Source organism: Emydura macquarii, unplaced genomic scaffold (assembly GCF_026122565.2).
Source record: "Emydura macquarii macquarii isolate MOO-44397 ecotype Brisbane River unplaced genomic scaffold, CSIRO-AGI_Emac_v2 contig_1253, whole genome shotgun sequence".
Lineage (NCBI taxonomy): Eukaryota > Metazoa > Chordata > Testudines > Chelidae > Emydura > Emydura macquarii.
This window is the reverse complement of record NW_027131390.1, coordinates 4,351,766-4,368,425: the sequence shown is the minus strand read 5'-3', so window position 1 is coordinate 4,368,425 and position 16,660 is coordinate 4,351,766. Positions and strand designations below refer to the sequence as shown.

Genomic DNA, 16,660 nt, shown 5'->3' with positions numbered 1-16,660 from the left:
AAGAGTGTCAGCTATCCTCTTTATGTCGTCTTGAAATTGCCAAAAATCATTGGCCATGGATGGTGGCAGAAGCATAATCATCTTGTCTGGAGACAAGATGAAATAGGTATTTGAGGGGTGGCCTCTTTATCCACCCTGACCTGCTGCTCCTCAGACATCACTTCATGTGGACGGGAGGTGGCTGGTTGGAGAGGATAGGACTGTGCAACTCTAGGCTCCCTATGAGATGGGACCATTGGGCTGGTGAATTGCTGCTGATAGGCGGCCCAGCGGTCCCAGTATGGCCACTGGGAGCAAGGGGGACATAGGGGAGTGGGGATGACAAGCAGGGTTGGTCCCACAACCCTTGTTAACAAGTGAAATCTACCCTGTGACTGTCAAAGAAAATGTTCCTGAAAGGATATGTTGGAGAACTCTGAACCTAAATAGAAGAGACCGACTAGAAGTCTCATTCATCCTCCTCAATATCATCCAATGCAAAAACACCTCCAGAAAAGGGTGGAGAGTTCTGTGGTACCAGAGGATGGTGGTGGTCTGGAGATCAGAGTCTCAGTAACAGAGAGATGCCTGAATACCCAGGAGGAGTGGGGGACTCTAGTTCGTCTGTTACAGTTTGGATCTTACGCAAAATACCACGCTACCAGCCAATTCCTTATAACTAAAACTGAAGGTTTATTATAAAAAGAAAAACAAAAAGAGAGATGTTAAATGGTCAAAGCAATCAGATACATACAAATGACTTCAAAGTCCAGATTCTCAGCAGAATTGTGGAGTTTGCAGGCTTGTACTGTTCCCTCTGGAGTATATCCAGTATTTGGATGGGTCTCAGTCCTGTTTCACAGCTTCATCAGTTGTAGATGAGGTAGGAAGCAGGAATAAAGACAAGATAACGATGGTTCAGCTGCCTTTTATAGATTCTGCCATGAGATTTGTACTTCGTCTCAAAAATGGCATGGAAAAGCCTCACAGTCCCCTGTCCACGTGCATGTTCCTACATGTTCTGGTGATTCATAAGGTGCAGCCCCTGGGTTCTTTCACTGGATTCATTGTACATTTGAGTTCCCTTCATGGGCCATTAAGCAGGCTTAGTGCTGCTGCCATCCTGTCTAGGGGTGTCACCCAGAAACACAGCACAAGTTTGAAATACAAATATACCAGACATATTTAGAACTCATAATACAAAAGTGATACATACATATAAACATGCTTATCAATCTTAGCAAATTATAACCTTTCCAATGGTACGTGACGTAGCATATCTTGTAAGATTCATTGTAATTTTGCAATATTGAGATCAATAACATTATAAGTGATCACTTATATTCCAGACAGCGTCACAGGATGTTGTACAAGTCCAGAGACAGATAAACGGGGGGCAGGGGAGTCTGCTGAACTGGCTCAGAAGCTGGTAAATAAAGCTTTCTGAAGGGAGAGAAGAACAAAACAATCCTCTTACTACTTACCTCTAACTAACTATAAGAACACTAACAACTTACTTTACTACCTGAACCTAACGAACAACTGCAGGAAAGCAGAATATAAGATAGCTGAGGCATGCTCAATGCAGACACGCTAAGGCTCCATCTCAGGCAAAGGCAGTTGAGAAGGAATTGAGGGCGGTTTGCCCCCCCCCCTCCACTATATAGCTTTGGTGTCCAGCATGAGGAGATATAGGGAGCATATGCAGTCCAAATAGACACTAAAAGGAAATCTCCAATCAAGGCCTTGTGAGGCACATGTGCATCTGAAGTGGGAGCACCCATAGGGTCAATACTCTCAGACGCAGCTTTGTTCCTATTGCTAAAAATAAAATTTTAAGAAGGCTGTGATTACAGTTTGCCACTGGTCACAGACTCCTGAAAGCCGGAACTCCAGGTGTCCAAACTCAGTTGCAGCTGCAGCATACTGCTACCCCAGGCCCAGACTATGAGTGGGAGAATTACACTTTTGGGTAAGTAAAGGCACGAGTCCTGACACCTGAGAGAGTGCATTCGGAGACCAGAAATAGGAAACAGGTGCACCTATCCCTAGAACGATGATATCAGTCAAATCAAGCTTTAAAATTCACAACGTTCATCAGTATTGATATTTACATAGAGAATTAGTAAAAGGCAAGTGCAACACAATATGGGTTGACATCACTATTAACACCAACTTAAGCCATGTAACACCATTATATGTGGATATGTAAATCAGCACATAATCACCTTATTTTCTGAATTTGAAGCATGGTTGTGCTCCAGATCTTAATCCTTCATTTAAAGGGGAAAAATTATCCTCTCTGTTTCTCCAAGGTACGTTGCAGCTAGCTGATGGCATGAACAGTGAGGAATCTAAGCACCTCTTTCTGCACCAATTTGAAATGATTTCTGCTTTTCCACAAAGTGGGGCAGGGGAGGAGCACACAGAGAAGGGGAGATTTCTCTCTTCTTCAGTACCAAAAGTATTAACTACCTTTTGAATGCCAAACCACAAAGGCTTCCCTACTCCTTCTTGGAAGCCAAAGGCCTGTGTCTATTACCCAGCTGTTGAAGCTTCTAGAATGAGTTATGCATTTTCAGTACAAACATCTATAGCACACTGAACATGGATAATTTTGGGACAGCATACCCATGCATTTTATTTAATATCTAAATAAGTTCAAGGAAGAGACTGTGCTTTTGCATTCCTTCTAATCACTAGAACCTAGTTTGTTTTTAAACGTACTTAAATCTGTCAAGAACTTCCAGTCTGCTGTGTGGGAATGTTTCAGAAACTAGGAGAAAGTGTTGTAGAATTTAGGTCCAGCTTGCCACCAACAGGATGGAGCATTGGTTGAAATAAGCACTTTGACTGAAGGAAACAAAAACATCAAATGCTCCCCATGTGAAAGTAACAGAAAAATATGGTTAAAATCCTGGACACAGTGCATGATCCAGAAGAAATAACAGCTTTGCTTATTTTTTTCAGTTCTGTTTATTGGCACTTATTTGGAAAACCAGCATAAATATTTAACAGAGAAGAGACAGGTTAACCCACATACAATACAACTATTGTAATTACCCTTCTTCTGTTCATGCATCTTTTAAAAGGGCTGGCAATCAGATATTGCGGCCCATTTATGAAAAATGAGATAAGCAAGATAAAAATCTATAATTTTGCCCTCACCACAGAAGTATGAATGCACAGTAAGTCTTTGGCATATGGCTGAGATTATAAAATATAGCTATGCTGTATTAAAGCAAGCAAGCAGATGTTAAACACAATTTTGTCTGTCTGCCGTTGGGAAAGAACTGAATGAGTCTCTGAACTTTATGAAAACTGATTTGTGGAGTAAGGAAGCTAACCTGACAATTGCAATAATTTAGATAAACAGAGAGAGTCAACAATAAACCACATTCACAGTGTTTGAGTTAAGAGTGAGACTGCCACATAGATCCCATATCTCCATATTATACAGGAGAATTAAGGCCTTAGTCCTCACTCATCCCAGGTCTTCACATCTTCAGCTTCCTAACCTTGTATGCTGCTGCCTGTCAGTTTTGTCTCTGTGAAAGAGCCATATGACAGGGTACAGAACTACCATCACATCTTGTTTTAGGAAAGACTCACTACATTCAGCGCCCTGCATTACAGTTTTAATATTTGGGAAGGAAACGCTTTGCTTCATTAAGCTCTTGGGGGTTGGCAGACTTTTCCTTCTATCTTGGGTTGCTATCATGGTGCTTCTGTGCTTACTAGCTTCTTCCAAATCTATTATAGGAATTCTCCAACCTCTCTACATTGATAGATTCTACACTTTTGATCAATAACTTTTTAACTTTATAACCGCAGAAATTTCTTCATGCTATAATATTGAGGAAGTGAAGGCTTCTGCTATTGGGCTGCTATTACTATACAAGAGATTAAAACACTGTATATGGTCACATAGTAGAGTTATATGTTCATGGATTATCACTTCAGTCTTGATATACTCACTCAGGGTCCCGCCTTAGTTTCCTTTCTCTGCAACTAAAACCAAGTGTTAAGACTCTACTGCCTGTTGTTGTCTTATCTAAAGCATTTAATGTAGGGATTTTAGCATTTCATGCACTGTCCCTTCCAACACACTATTAAAGTTCTGTGGGAAAACAGTGCTAAGAGAGTGCCTATGCCTCTAGATAGTCATAAAGGGGAAAAAAAGGAAGCTGGTGATTTTGTTCCATGTTAAATCTGTATTTAGTCACACCAGCAATTATGGTTATAAATAAAATGCGACACATAAACATACGGACAATTCATCCATTCTGGCTCTTTTCACATCCAATCAGAACATAAAACTGATCAACAGCCGAACACATTAGGACTTAGGCACCAATTATATTTTGATACCCCCATTTACATTTAAAAACAGCAAATTAAATATCCAAAGCTTGTGGAGTAAAATGAATATTAATACATTGATCAGTTGATTAAGTGTGATAAAAAATGATAGAATCTGATAAAGGCAGCTATGTTACCTAGATCAGCATCATTACAAACTACTCACAACTGAAAAAATGTAGTTTAAAATGCCTTGTAGAGTAATATATGTCTTTGTAATTTATTATGCCAATCAAGATGATCTATTGTAAGTTGATAACACGTATGCAGATATTCACATATTAAAGAGAACGTTTGCAGTTTAAACACTAACTGTATTTAGTAAATGTCATACAAATCACTATAAACTTCCTCAAGGAACTATTATGGAAGTTTTCTAGAAATAAAGACATTTCTGGAAGTTCCTATGAGGAACAGGATCAGATACGAAACTCAGTCACATATTGTAGAACGTTGTCTTATTGCTCTTCAGCTTGGCCGTTTGCCACCCATCAGAGGAGTAATAAAGTCTCAATTTGTGGGTAACTTAGCTGTAAGATCTATGGGCTTAAATTGAGATCTGGAATTGGAAAATGAGGCTGGAGAATCTCTGGTGGTGCCAACTTCAGCTGGTGAAGAGCCAGCACTGCTTTGATTGCCATCAAGCGCACCTGAAGTCAGACTGAAAAAAAGTGGAATGTAACAGAAAGATATGAAAAACACAAGAGCAGTATTTTGGGGGCAATGCATTTTTTTAAATAGGTTTATTTGTAATCATCTCAACACCTTTGACAGATATATTTGAAACACCTAGCTTTAAACATACACTTACCTGTCTTTTAAAGAGACCTAACTCTAGACCAGTGGTTCCCAACTTTTTTGGCTCGAGGGACACTGATATTTTTTCAACCCTGAAGGGCCACCAGTCTCTGCCAGCAGGGCCCGAAGGAGTTCAGAAAAGAGGCTCCACGCTGATCTCCCGTTTCCCTGGCTGCAGCAGGAAAACTGCACGCATCCTGTAGCCCCATGCGCTCCACCTGGGGCCCTAGGCAATGGCTCCCTTCCGCAGCCAGGGGACGAGAGATCAGTGCTCCCCTCCCTCTGGCTCCAGCAGGGACTCTACCATGTAGGAACCCAGGCAGAGTGCTTTGTTCTCTGCTGGAGCCTGGGGAAGGAAGCACTGATCTCCCATCCCCTTGGCTGGAGCAAGAAGCCTGCACCGGTTTTGTAGCCACCAGGAAACACGCTCCGCCTAGCTCCTTAGGCAGCAGCTCCCTTCTGTAGCCACCAGGAGGGGAGCTGCAGCCACTATGAAAGCCCCCGCGGGCCACTTTTTGCCCCTGGGCCACAGGTTGCAAACCACTGCTCTAGACTCTAATTTTACCTGATGGCAAGTAAATAGGGTTTCATGGGACTTTATTGCAGCTTGAATTCAAAAAAGAAAAGACAGTTACTTACCTTGTAACTGTTGTTCTTTGAGATGTGTTGCTCATGTCCACTCCATTGTAGGTACGTGCGCGCCCTGTGCACGGTTACTGGAAAACTTTTCCCCATAGCAGATCCCATAGAGCTGGCTTCGGCGCCCCCTGGAGTCCCATGCACATGGTGCGGTATATGAGGTGCTGCCAGCCCTACGCCCCCTTCAGTTCCTTCTTGCCATCAACTCCGACAGCGGGGACAGGGGGCGGGTCATGGAATGGACATGAGCAACACATCTTGAAGAACAACAGTTACAAGGTAAGTAACCATCTTTTCTTCTTCAAGTGCTTGCTCATGTCCATTCCATTGTAGGTGACTTGCGAGCAGTACCTTGGAGACGGGTTTGGAGTTCATAGGTTGGCTGACTGCAACATCACCCTACCGAATTTGGCAGCATCCCTAGCCTGTTGCACAATAGTATAGTGGGACGTAAAGGTATGAACTGACGACCTCTCTCCTCCTGTAGGTCCCGAAGCGCTGAGCCGGGAATCTGGGCTGCTACTGCTGCTGGCTCTGCTGGGGCCGAAACTGCCTCCTGGAAGCTTGCGGCATGTACAGACCCAACGAGCGCAGAGTTGCCCATGAGTCCTTAAGTTCATGGAGCTTTGCATCCATCTACTCCGAGAAGAGGGCAGCCCTGTTGAACGGTAGGTCCTGTATGGACTGCTGCACCTCCTGGGAGAGACCGGACGACTGGAGTCACGAGCAACGGTGCATGGAGATCCCAGAGGCCATTGCCCTTGCCGCCGAGTCAGCCGCATCTGAGGCAGCCTGTAAGGCCGCTCTGGCCACTGTCCCGCCCTCCTCCAAAACTGTGGAGAAGTTTTAGGCCTGATCCGGAGGTATGGCCTCCCCAAAATGCTTGAGAGAGTCCCACAAGTTGTAATTATACCTCCCTAATAACGCCTGTTGGTTGGCGATGCAAAACTGGAGGCTGGCAGTAGAATACATTTTTCTCCCTAACAAGTCTTGCTGTCTTTTTTTAGGAGTTGAGCCAGGCTGACCCTGCCTCTCCCTTTCATTTGCTGCCTCCACCACTAGGGAGTTTGGTGCAGGGTGGGTGAACAAGTATTTGAACCCTTTCGCAGGAACATAATACTTTTTCTCCACCCTCTTCGAGATCAGGGGCAGAGAGGATGGAGTTTGCCAAACGCCCTTGGCCAATTTTAGGACCCCTTCATGCACCAGCAGGGCAACCTGGGACAGTGCCACCACTGCCATTATGTTAAACAGGTCATCCATCTGCTCCTGCTGCTCTTGTGCCTCTAGTCCGAGGTTGGAGATCACCCTTTTTAGGAGCTCCTGGTGCACCCAAAAGTCATCCGGGGAGCAAATGGGTTTGCCACTAGTGCCCTGTCTGGGGGGGAAGAGGATGACTAACCTGGTGCCGGAGGAACCAGCACTTCTGCTCAGTGTGTGGGAGCCCCCTGCAGATGTACCCTCCATAGGTTCTGACCCCTCCCCTGACTCGGAGCAATGGGCCTCCGCCGGCGGTGCTGGGGCCCCCGATTGCTTCCCTGAGGAGACAAGGGAGTAGGGTCCTGAGGTCATCTGTACCCCCCAGAGGTTCCAGTACTGCCACTGGGATGGCCATTGGCCCTGAGGCCACCCTGAAGGGGCTGGGCAGAGACCTTGCCCTTGTCCCTCAGGTCGGGGAGGCTGGGTAGGGGGAGCCACTGGGTCCTTTTCCCCCTGGAATCACCGGATCCTCCTGCCGGTGACCAGCGTCGCCCAGAGCTCGACTGTCTCCGTCTCCCAGTACCAAAGGGCGAGGGAGCGGCATCTGTGCCTCCTATCCTGACGCTCCCTTGACTGATATCTTAGGAACGAGGAGTATGATTCTGGTGAGCGGCGGCATTGCTGCCTGGACCGACTCGGTGAGGAAGGCCGCCTGTGGTAAGAAGAGGAGTGGGAGCAGCGTCTGGGCCACTGGGAGCCTCTCGGTACTGAAGTCTGCGGTTGGTGGGGTTCTTCCCTGGATGAGTACTGCGATGCCGGCGACTGGGTTCTGCGCCACCCATGTGCGGGTGAACTCATCGGTGCCGGTGACTGAGAACAGTGCCGGGCTCCAGACAGAGTGTCTGCTCAATACCAAGCGGGACTTGCATCGACTCGTCAATGCCGCTGCTCTCTGTGCCAGCGATTCCAAGTGACGCTTCAGGCTGTCTGGGCTCCTCCCCGGAGACCGCCTTGGTGCCGGGAAACGCCCCAGGGCATCGGCCTCTTGGTGGGATCAATCTCCTCTGCAGTGACCCATTTTGCAGAGAGGTGTGTCGGGGTTCCGGTGAGGTATGCAGCCACTGGGGGGGACCCATTGGAGGTTTTCCCCTCGATGTGGGTGCCCTATCCCTCACCCTTTCCGTCCGGGCCAACAAGGTGCGTGGGACAGGCAGGGCCAACAGGTCGGCCGCCGCCTGAAGCATCTCTGGTGTCGACAGCACCGCAAGGTGAAGAAGTCCCCTTCCACACTCTGGAGTCGGGGGGCGCTCTGCGGAGGGGCTCACTGTCCCGGGCGAAACCTGCTCCAGCAGGGGTTGCTTGGCACACTGGCTCTGAGCTGCCCCGGAGCTCAGTCCCACGTCTTTAGCCTTCTTCTGCGTGGGGGAGCGGTCGTCTGCTGAGCACCATTTTCTGGGCTTCTTCCTTTGTGGTGAAGAGGAAGCCCGGTGCTGTGATGGAGCTGGTGCCAGCGAAACACTCTGCACCGACCAAATACCGAAAGGGAGCGGGATGGCTCCAACGCCGGTCTCCAACGCCACCTCCATTAACAAGGCCTTCAGACAGATATCTTGGTCCTTTTGAGTCCTCGATCTGAACGCCTTGCAGATGCGACACTAGTCCTTCTGATGAGATTCCCCAAGGCACTTTAAACAGTCCTCTTGCGGGTCGCTAAGAAAGGCCTTCCTGCAGGATTTACAAGGCTTAAAGCCTGGAGATCGGGGCATACCCCGACATCGGGTGGACGTCCCTAACAGGACTACCTTATCTACTACAATAGTAACTACCTAAACAACTACTTAACAAGTACTTATAAAACAAAAGGCTATAGCAGGGATGTCAAACTAACTTCCAATGTCGGGCCACATTCCAATAAAATGAACTTACAGTGGGGGCCATACCCTCACTGCATCTTATCCTGAGCTGCGTCCTTCCTTTCGGCGGCAGCTTGAGGCATCTGACTTCCCCGCCACTGAGAAAACTCACGGCATCCTGACTTTCGGTGGCAGCTTCTGAGGTATTGCCGGGTGGCAGTCGCCAAATGCAGAACAAAAAGGTTGTCGGGCTGTATCCGGACATCAGGGGAAGGACCAAAAAGCTGGGCTACAGCTAAGAGGCACTTGCAGAAGCAAGCAAGAACACAGTTTCAGTAACCGTCAGTGGTGGAAAGAAGGAACTAAGGGGGCATATGACTGGCAGCACCTCATATACCGCACCATGCGCGCGGGACTCCAGGGGGAGCCAAAGCCGGCCCTACAGGATCTGCTATGGGGAAAGGTTTTCTGGTAACCATGCACAGGGCGTGCATGCACTTACAATGGAATGGACATGAGAAAGCACTCGAAGAAGATAATATATATATTTTAAATGACATTAAACAAGCTTTATGGAAAAATAACTGAAATATTGATTGCTTTAAGATATTAGGAACAGGTATATTGTTAATACAAAGCAGTCTTATTTCCTCAAAGCAATTATCTGCATTTTAATTAATCAAAATGAGATATTTTAATTCTTACTAATTCTCAGATGTTTAAAATATCAGTTTTGATTAGCTATTAAGTGGCTTTAAAAACAAATATTAGTTATCTTTTAAAACAGTTTTATATTTCATATAAAAATACAAAAAGATCTACAATAATTTTGCTCCCCAGCCAAACCACAATATTTTGTCAAGTAGTTAACTCATTCAATTGACTCAAATAATTGCTTCTAGATTAGAAATGGTCAGGCAGCGGAACATATGCAAATAAAGAAATAAAGTTTGCAATGAATCAGTCAGTCAACTCTATCATCATTTTTATCTTCTATTACAGGAATTCTCAAACTGGGTGCCCTGAGAACAACATACTGCCAGCAGACTCAGTGGCAATGGCAACTTATACCTCACAACATGTGGTACTAGTAAGATCCTACTTAACTTGCAATACTGCAGATTCTGTAATATTAAGCTTCTACTGCAATTTTGACAGCAGGAGGCCCGGCCGCGCCAGGGCTCACAGCAGAAGCAGCAGATGGCCAAGAGCAGAAAATCGCGGAAAAATAATAATGAACTTTATTACCACAAATAATAAGATCCATTTTTTTTTTTCCTGCAATTTTCCATGGCTTGTCCACAACTCAGCCACAATTGTTTGACAATCACATCGCTATTCAAGTAGGGCTTTAGGTATAAGGCAAAAAAGTGCGCTAAAACTTATCTACTGATTACATGTTTTACAGTATATATCATAGCAAAATTATAACTATGTATGGTTATTACTGTTATTTTCTTCTCTAAAAGAAAATTCAAAATAAAAAACTCCTCACTCTTTTTACTTTAAACCGGATGTTCAATATAATTTGCTGCATAATTCATTTTCTCTATCTCAGCACAATCACTGTTCATTAGCAAAGAGATCAGACTAGCATTCACCATATGTAACTAAGAGCAACAGAGTGTAAAAAAATTGGTATTAATATGCAAAATTAAAATGCAAATGATCTTAAGACCTGAAGCTATTTGCTCCAAAATAGCCAATCAAAAGGTCTCTTCTCAAAACATGCATAATTCCCCATAAATGCTAAGCATATCAATAGGAGAACAGAAGTAATTTATATTCTGTGAGAAGTCCTTAAATTATAGTCACTGGTACCAAATATCCAGTGTGTTTGCAATACTTACCTGGAAAATGCTGCAAAAATGCAAGGCTTATTATATATTACACTGTATGACTTTGAGCGTGCTCACCCATGCTTGAAGTCTAGAAAAAAATACTGAAAACATTTGCACAGTTTCTGAAGAAAGTTACCAGGCATAGTAATGCTTACCATGCACCAAGGTCCGTCAGATGTGAAACTTCAGGAGAAAGCATGCTAGTAGTTCCTTGAAAAAATCTCTTTGGCTCATCTTCAGTATCCATTTCACCTTTAACAAAACCATTCAAATCAGATTCATATTATGTGCTAAACAGTTAAAGCACAACTCAGTTCAGTTTTAGAAGAGTCATTAGCACAGCCACTTTAGATAAACTTCCATCTTAGATCTGACATAAATGAACATAATAGATTATGACACATTTATGCACATTCTTAATATTCAGATCTTCCCCCTTCTCTAAAATACATATTAATTTCAATTTCCAAATACACCTCAAAAATGCTTTACTATGCCACGGTAAAATTATTAACCTAAATATAATGAAACATAATATAACCTCAAAAGATAACATTAGCAAAGAGACACAGACAATGATATTTTGAAATGCCCAGAGGATTAAAACTGTCAACCCCATTAATAATTATTAATTTGAATGTGTAACTACTACAGATATATGCAAATATTAAAATATTTACTTGCTTAGTTTCATTAACTGATTTAGCAAGTGCTTTGAAAATCAGTGAAAAACCATCCTCCATTCAATTATCCATTAGGTTATTGTTCTGAGATTCTCTCCTCAACACCCCCCCAAGTAATTTATAAAACTCCCTCAATAACAATAATTATTTTTTCATTGAACTCCATTTTGAAATATCTGCAGTTCAAAGGGGCAGAGAAAAATGAAAAGGGAAGGTATCCCAGCAGCAACTTCCAAATCACAGATTCTCTCAGAGAGGCAGATGAATCTTAAGCGTGTTTCACACACAACCCGACCCACCACATTCCCTTCCTTCTATGGAACAATATAGCTCAATTATAAGTACTTTAAACATGACTCAATGAGCCAAAATGTTTAAATGGGGGCTAAGAGATGCAAGTGTAGGTATACAGATTGAAGCACAGCTTCCAATACTTAAACAATTTCTAAATAAAATTACAATACGAAGTGGCCATGCTTTTTCTGGACATCTGGATGTTGATTTTTGAGGCCTGTAGTGAATCAGAATGCAGAGATTTGAATACCTGTTTGCAATCACTGTCTATGGTTACCAAGAAAACAGTGTGGCTACCAAGAAAACTATATGCTTGTGATCTTATCTCCACAGCATCTCCATGCTTCAATTAGCTGGGACCTTTCTATAAATGAATTTAAGTATACCAAAAATTCCTTAATATTTTTAGATTAAATGTTTCACTGGTTTCTTACCAAATATGTAATCGCACATCAGTGGATGGGTATCAGGCCAGAGTGACCATTTTAATTATAGATGTATTCTATGTTTAATTTCTCAACTATTGTACTTTCTCAGCCCAAACTCAGAACCATTTCTTTACAGCATTTCTAATACCTTTTGCTAAAACTCAATTGTTTCCTAGCAAATATTAGTCCAAAAAAAAAAAAAAAAAAAACCTATCAAAAAAGCTATATGAACTATTGTAAAGTTAACAGTTATGTCTAGAATTCTAGTTAGAAACACATGCTGTACCTTTTCTTTTCATTGGCCCAAGAACACTTGGGCGAATGCAGTGGATAGGACTCTGACTTCTCCTGCTAAAAGAATGCAGACAGTGTATTGGTACATCATCAGTGGCATAAATAGCATGGAAAACAACTGCAAATGAGGAACCAAAGATGTTCAGTGCAAGTTTCCCTGTTTAAGGCAAATACCAACATGAAGGGCAGTAGACAATAAGACAGGATAGCCCCAACAACGAACTCTTTTAAAAGACAAACACAAGACATGACTGACCCTTAAAAATTTAACCAAAGAATACTATACAGAAAGCCTGGATCACATATTGAAGTCTTCAAAAAGCGTTCCCAACATTTCCTCTAATACTGTAATCTATACAAGCAAGCTAAGTTTCTTTATAATGTGCTTTTAGCGCTTGCATCCAACTTAAATCCGTGAGCACCCAAATCTGGTCAGGTTCTAAAAACATTTTTTATGAGTACTCCAACTGAAGGTGGGTCCACGAGAAACCCTAAGTAAACCCATCCCTCTAAACACAAACCTAACAGGATTCTCTGTCCTTTGTGAGTCTGTAGATTAGTAGCGGGACTAGTTAGATTCACCATCTGTTTGCATTATGTTGCTTGACAAAACACTGAGGGCCAAAATATTTTGTCTTGCAAAGACTGGTGAAGACTCTGAATGGCTCAGGAATTTCAGGACAGAATGGCAACCCTGGCAACTGTTAAAGAAAATTAAAAATGTTGAAGGGTCCTGCAGTACCCGTCACTTCTGCCAGAAATACAAAGTCACTTATAGCAACAGATATGGCAGGTCAGTTTTCACCTGCACTCAGAACCACACTCGCCGCAGCAGAGCCTGAACAGTGTCCTCCAGCAGCTTGACCACTCACAAAAGTTATCCTATTTCTGGCAACATTAAATTAAAGCAGAAGAAAGACAGTAATAATAAATGTCTCTTATAGGCTGAACAACTTAAAGTGATTCTGTTTTCAGCAAGCTCACAGGCCACATTTTTAAGGGTCACTCGAGGCTAACACACCACCTTCCCTTGAGTCATGCTAATGAGAGTTAGTGGATTAAAAAGCCAATTAGCCACAATCACAATACTTAGAGTTACTGTAACATTTGAGTGACATCAAACTCCTACACCTGAACATGGCTACACAAATGGCAAGCTGTGTAACTTTTGCCTACTGTGTAAAAGTTGCTTTTTTCACTGTTTCCTTATCCTTCCCACTCTCACACTTTCCCCTCTCCCAGTCAGCTGGATTGTCCACTTGATCAGTGGTGCCACAGCCAAGAACAGATGTGTTATCTGTGCAATACCGAACACAATGAAACTATAATATCTAACTGGGTCCTATAACTGCTATTATAACAAAAGAAATTAAATCTTTCTTCTTAATACTTAATACTAATCTACACAGGCTGGTATTGTCTCAGTTTCAAAGCTTGGGAATTAATTTATCATCTTTTCCTAGAAGTTCATTCTACTTTGTATGTGATTATGTGCTAAATAAAGCATATTGAAAAATCTGATACAGGCTGCATTGTAACCCAGCTTCCTGATGTCAGGAGTACCGAATATATATTTTGATACTTTATAAACTCTAGAATTTAAATTGTATGGATTTACTATGTGATTTGGAGATCTGAATCACCAAAAACATGGGTCAGATTTACTATCTATAAGTTAAATCCTGATACTTCAGATGCCTCAGGTGAACAATCCATATTAACAGTATGCAGAGTCAGTTTGACAGACTTGTACGTACTTTAAGAATCGTCTTGTTGGACTGGGGCTAGGGCTGGGAGGTAATCCACTGCTACTCACCAAACTTTGCAAAGACGGTGAGAAACATTGCTGAAAACAAAATATATTGCAATATTTAAACAAACAAACAAACAAACAATCATGCTCCATTCCTATTGCAACAATCAAACTAATCAAAATTCCTGACATACAGAGGACTAAAGAGACTTGAGGAACATAACTAGGGCCTTAATACAGGCTAATGCTATATTAGCCCATGCACCTCATCATTCATCTAAAATGACTACCTGGTCTATTTGGCTGGGAAAGTATCACTTTTGGTTAAGTCTTGAAGAAAGTTCTAGGACCATTTAGACTGATTTATCGTGTACAATCAAAGTGCATGCAAACTGATAGTATTATATTCATCAGAGTATGTAAGTATCTCTTTATCTTTGAGCAAACGAGCTGATTAGCTCATAAAAAAATCCCACCTCCCCCAAAGAAAGGCAGACCAAGAATATGGCTTTTATTTATCACCAATGTACCAACAATTTATCAATAAATATATCTGCTTGGTATTAACATTTATGAGATATTCTGTAGATAAATTCATGGGTGGTACAGCTGCTACCTGGTCTTTTTAATATTTTAGTTCCCTGTCTGCAGTGAATGGCCATGCAGAGGTCAGGGGTTGGGAAGTTTCATCCCTTGTTAATGTTAGTGCTAAACAAAAATCTAACTATCAGTACTCATGAAGGAAGACCTCTACCACTTCATTTTTCTTACCTTCCCTATTCCTCTGGTGGGTGAAGGAGCTGGAGAAACTGGGACAAAGTCTATTTGCTTGGGAGAGGATGATTTCTCAAAATCATTGTCACTCTATAAGTATAACATATCATGTAATTACAGCCAATTGCTTTAATGCAATATGTCATGGGCCAGACTATACATTAAATATTATACAAAGAATTACTTTGTTGTGGAATGGAACCACATAATGGAAGTCACACTGACAAATGGCTACATGTAAGAATTTGTTACTATGAGTATGTAGAGGACAAATTTCATACTTCTGATGAAACTAAAGATGTTAAATTTTATCTATTAAATAGAAAGAATATAGACATGAATAGAACTACCTTTTGACACATCAGGCAAACTACATCTCAATAGCTGTAGTGACAACCATGTGTCATTGAGCTACTGGTGATTTCATATCTTATTAGTACAAAACTTGTTACAGGCAGCAATAAAAAATAAGTTACTAGACTTAAACATTGTGATGTTAAATAGCAAGCCTAATCTGTTTGATTTTCCTCTAAAAGAAATGTAACATATTATGGACAAAAAAATGCAGCAATATGAGATGTTAGAACATTGAAGATAGAAACTCAAATATAAAGCATAAACACATTACCAGGCTCAAGCTTTCCTCCCATGACTGGCTGATCTGCATTGCTGTTTGCACTTCCCTATAAAGAAGAAAAAAATCCATTGTCACTGACCCAGAGATACAAAGTTTAGTTATTCTCTTTTGCATATTAACACTCACCGTTCATGTACTGTTTCTCTGTTCATCAAATCCATTCCTTCTTCCTGAAAAATATTAATAATAGAGAAACAGTTAAGAGTTGGTTTATAGAGCTCTCTTTTGCTAAAATGAGTCATACAAACTCTTCCTTTTCAGGTCACAATCTGGATGGGAATCTCATCTCATTCCATACACGGTTTATGTCCCCACTGAGTGTACAACTTGTGCAGAACAGAGCATTTTATTGATTCTTAGTAAATTGTCCCACATTATGGAATTTTTTATTGTTTCTTCTAAAAAACTAAGAAAAATCTACAAAAACCTGGTTAAATTGTATTAAGATAGCAAAACAAAGCTTTTTTTTTAAAAGGAAAAAGAAATACCACATTTAAAATTGCACGCACAAACTTAACTCAGTCCATATATGTATGAATTACAATACTGTTTTTTAAATACACACGCATATACCATTCCTCAGAACTCATTCAATGCATAGGTTGGACAGTGTACAGTGAAACATGGTAGGGATCCACTTATTGAACAGAGGAGGAATAAAACATAGGTTAGATGATTCATCCACTGCACGCTATCATCCTAGACACTGAATGATGCAGAAGTCTATGTAATTGAAGACTATGAAGACATTTTTTTAAAAGGCACAAATGGAAGCTATATGCCTTTGTCAATCTCCTCCTATTATAATACATGTTTACAAGGGGTGCAAGCTTTAACTCTGACATTTCCTGATTTAACTTTAACCTTCAGTGATTCACAATTTTGAATGGAGATTTTGTATTGAATAATTACTATGGCTATGCAACAATGTAGTCCTCACATTCCCAGAAATCTGAAAGTTAGCAAACAATTACTATACTACTTTACGTGGACTCTCAGCAGCCTGAAAGGCCTTAGCTTTAGGAGTGTGGGTCTCCGGGAGCAGAGGAGTTGCCTCAACCGAGGGGCAGGGGTGACCGAACAAGAATGCGAACAAGGTCTCAACCGAAGAAATATTGCTCATTT

At 41.9% G+C, this 16,660-nt stretch overlaps 1 protein-coding gene across 1 annotated transcript in view; it reads right to left on the bottom strand.

Annotated features, from left to right (window-relative positions):
- Nucleotides 1–654: 654 nt before the first annotated feature.
- The window catches only part of LOC137153043 (P2R1A-PPP2R2A-interacting phosphatase regulator 1-like), a 37,027-nt gene continuing 21,021 nt past the window's right edge, over nucleotides 655–16,660 (bottom strand). The window contains 7 exon segments of the mRNA XM_067548031.1: nucleotides 655–5,002; nucleotides 10,828–10,924; nucleotides 12,364–12,428; nucleotides 14,129–14,217; nucleotides 14,896–14,988; nucleotides 15,527–15,581; nucleotides 15,662–15,705. Coding sequence (XP_067404132.1) covers nucleotides 4,852–5,002; nucleotides 10,828–10,924; nucleotides 12,364–12,428; nucleotides 14,129–14,217; nucleotides 14,896–14,988; nucleotides 15,527–15,581; nucleotides 15,662–15,705 — 594 coding nt within the window. The 3' untranslated portion in view covers nucleotides 655–4,851.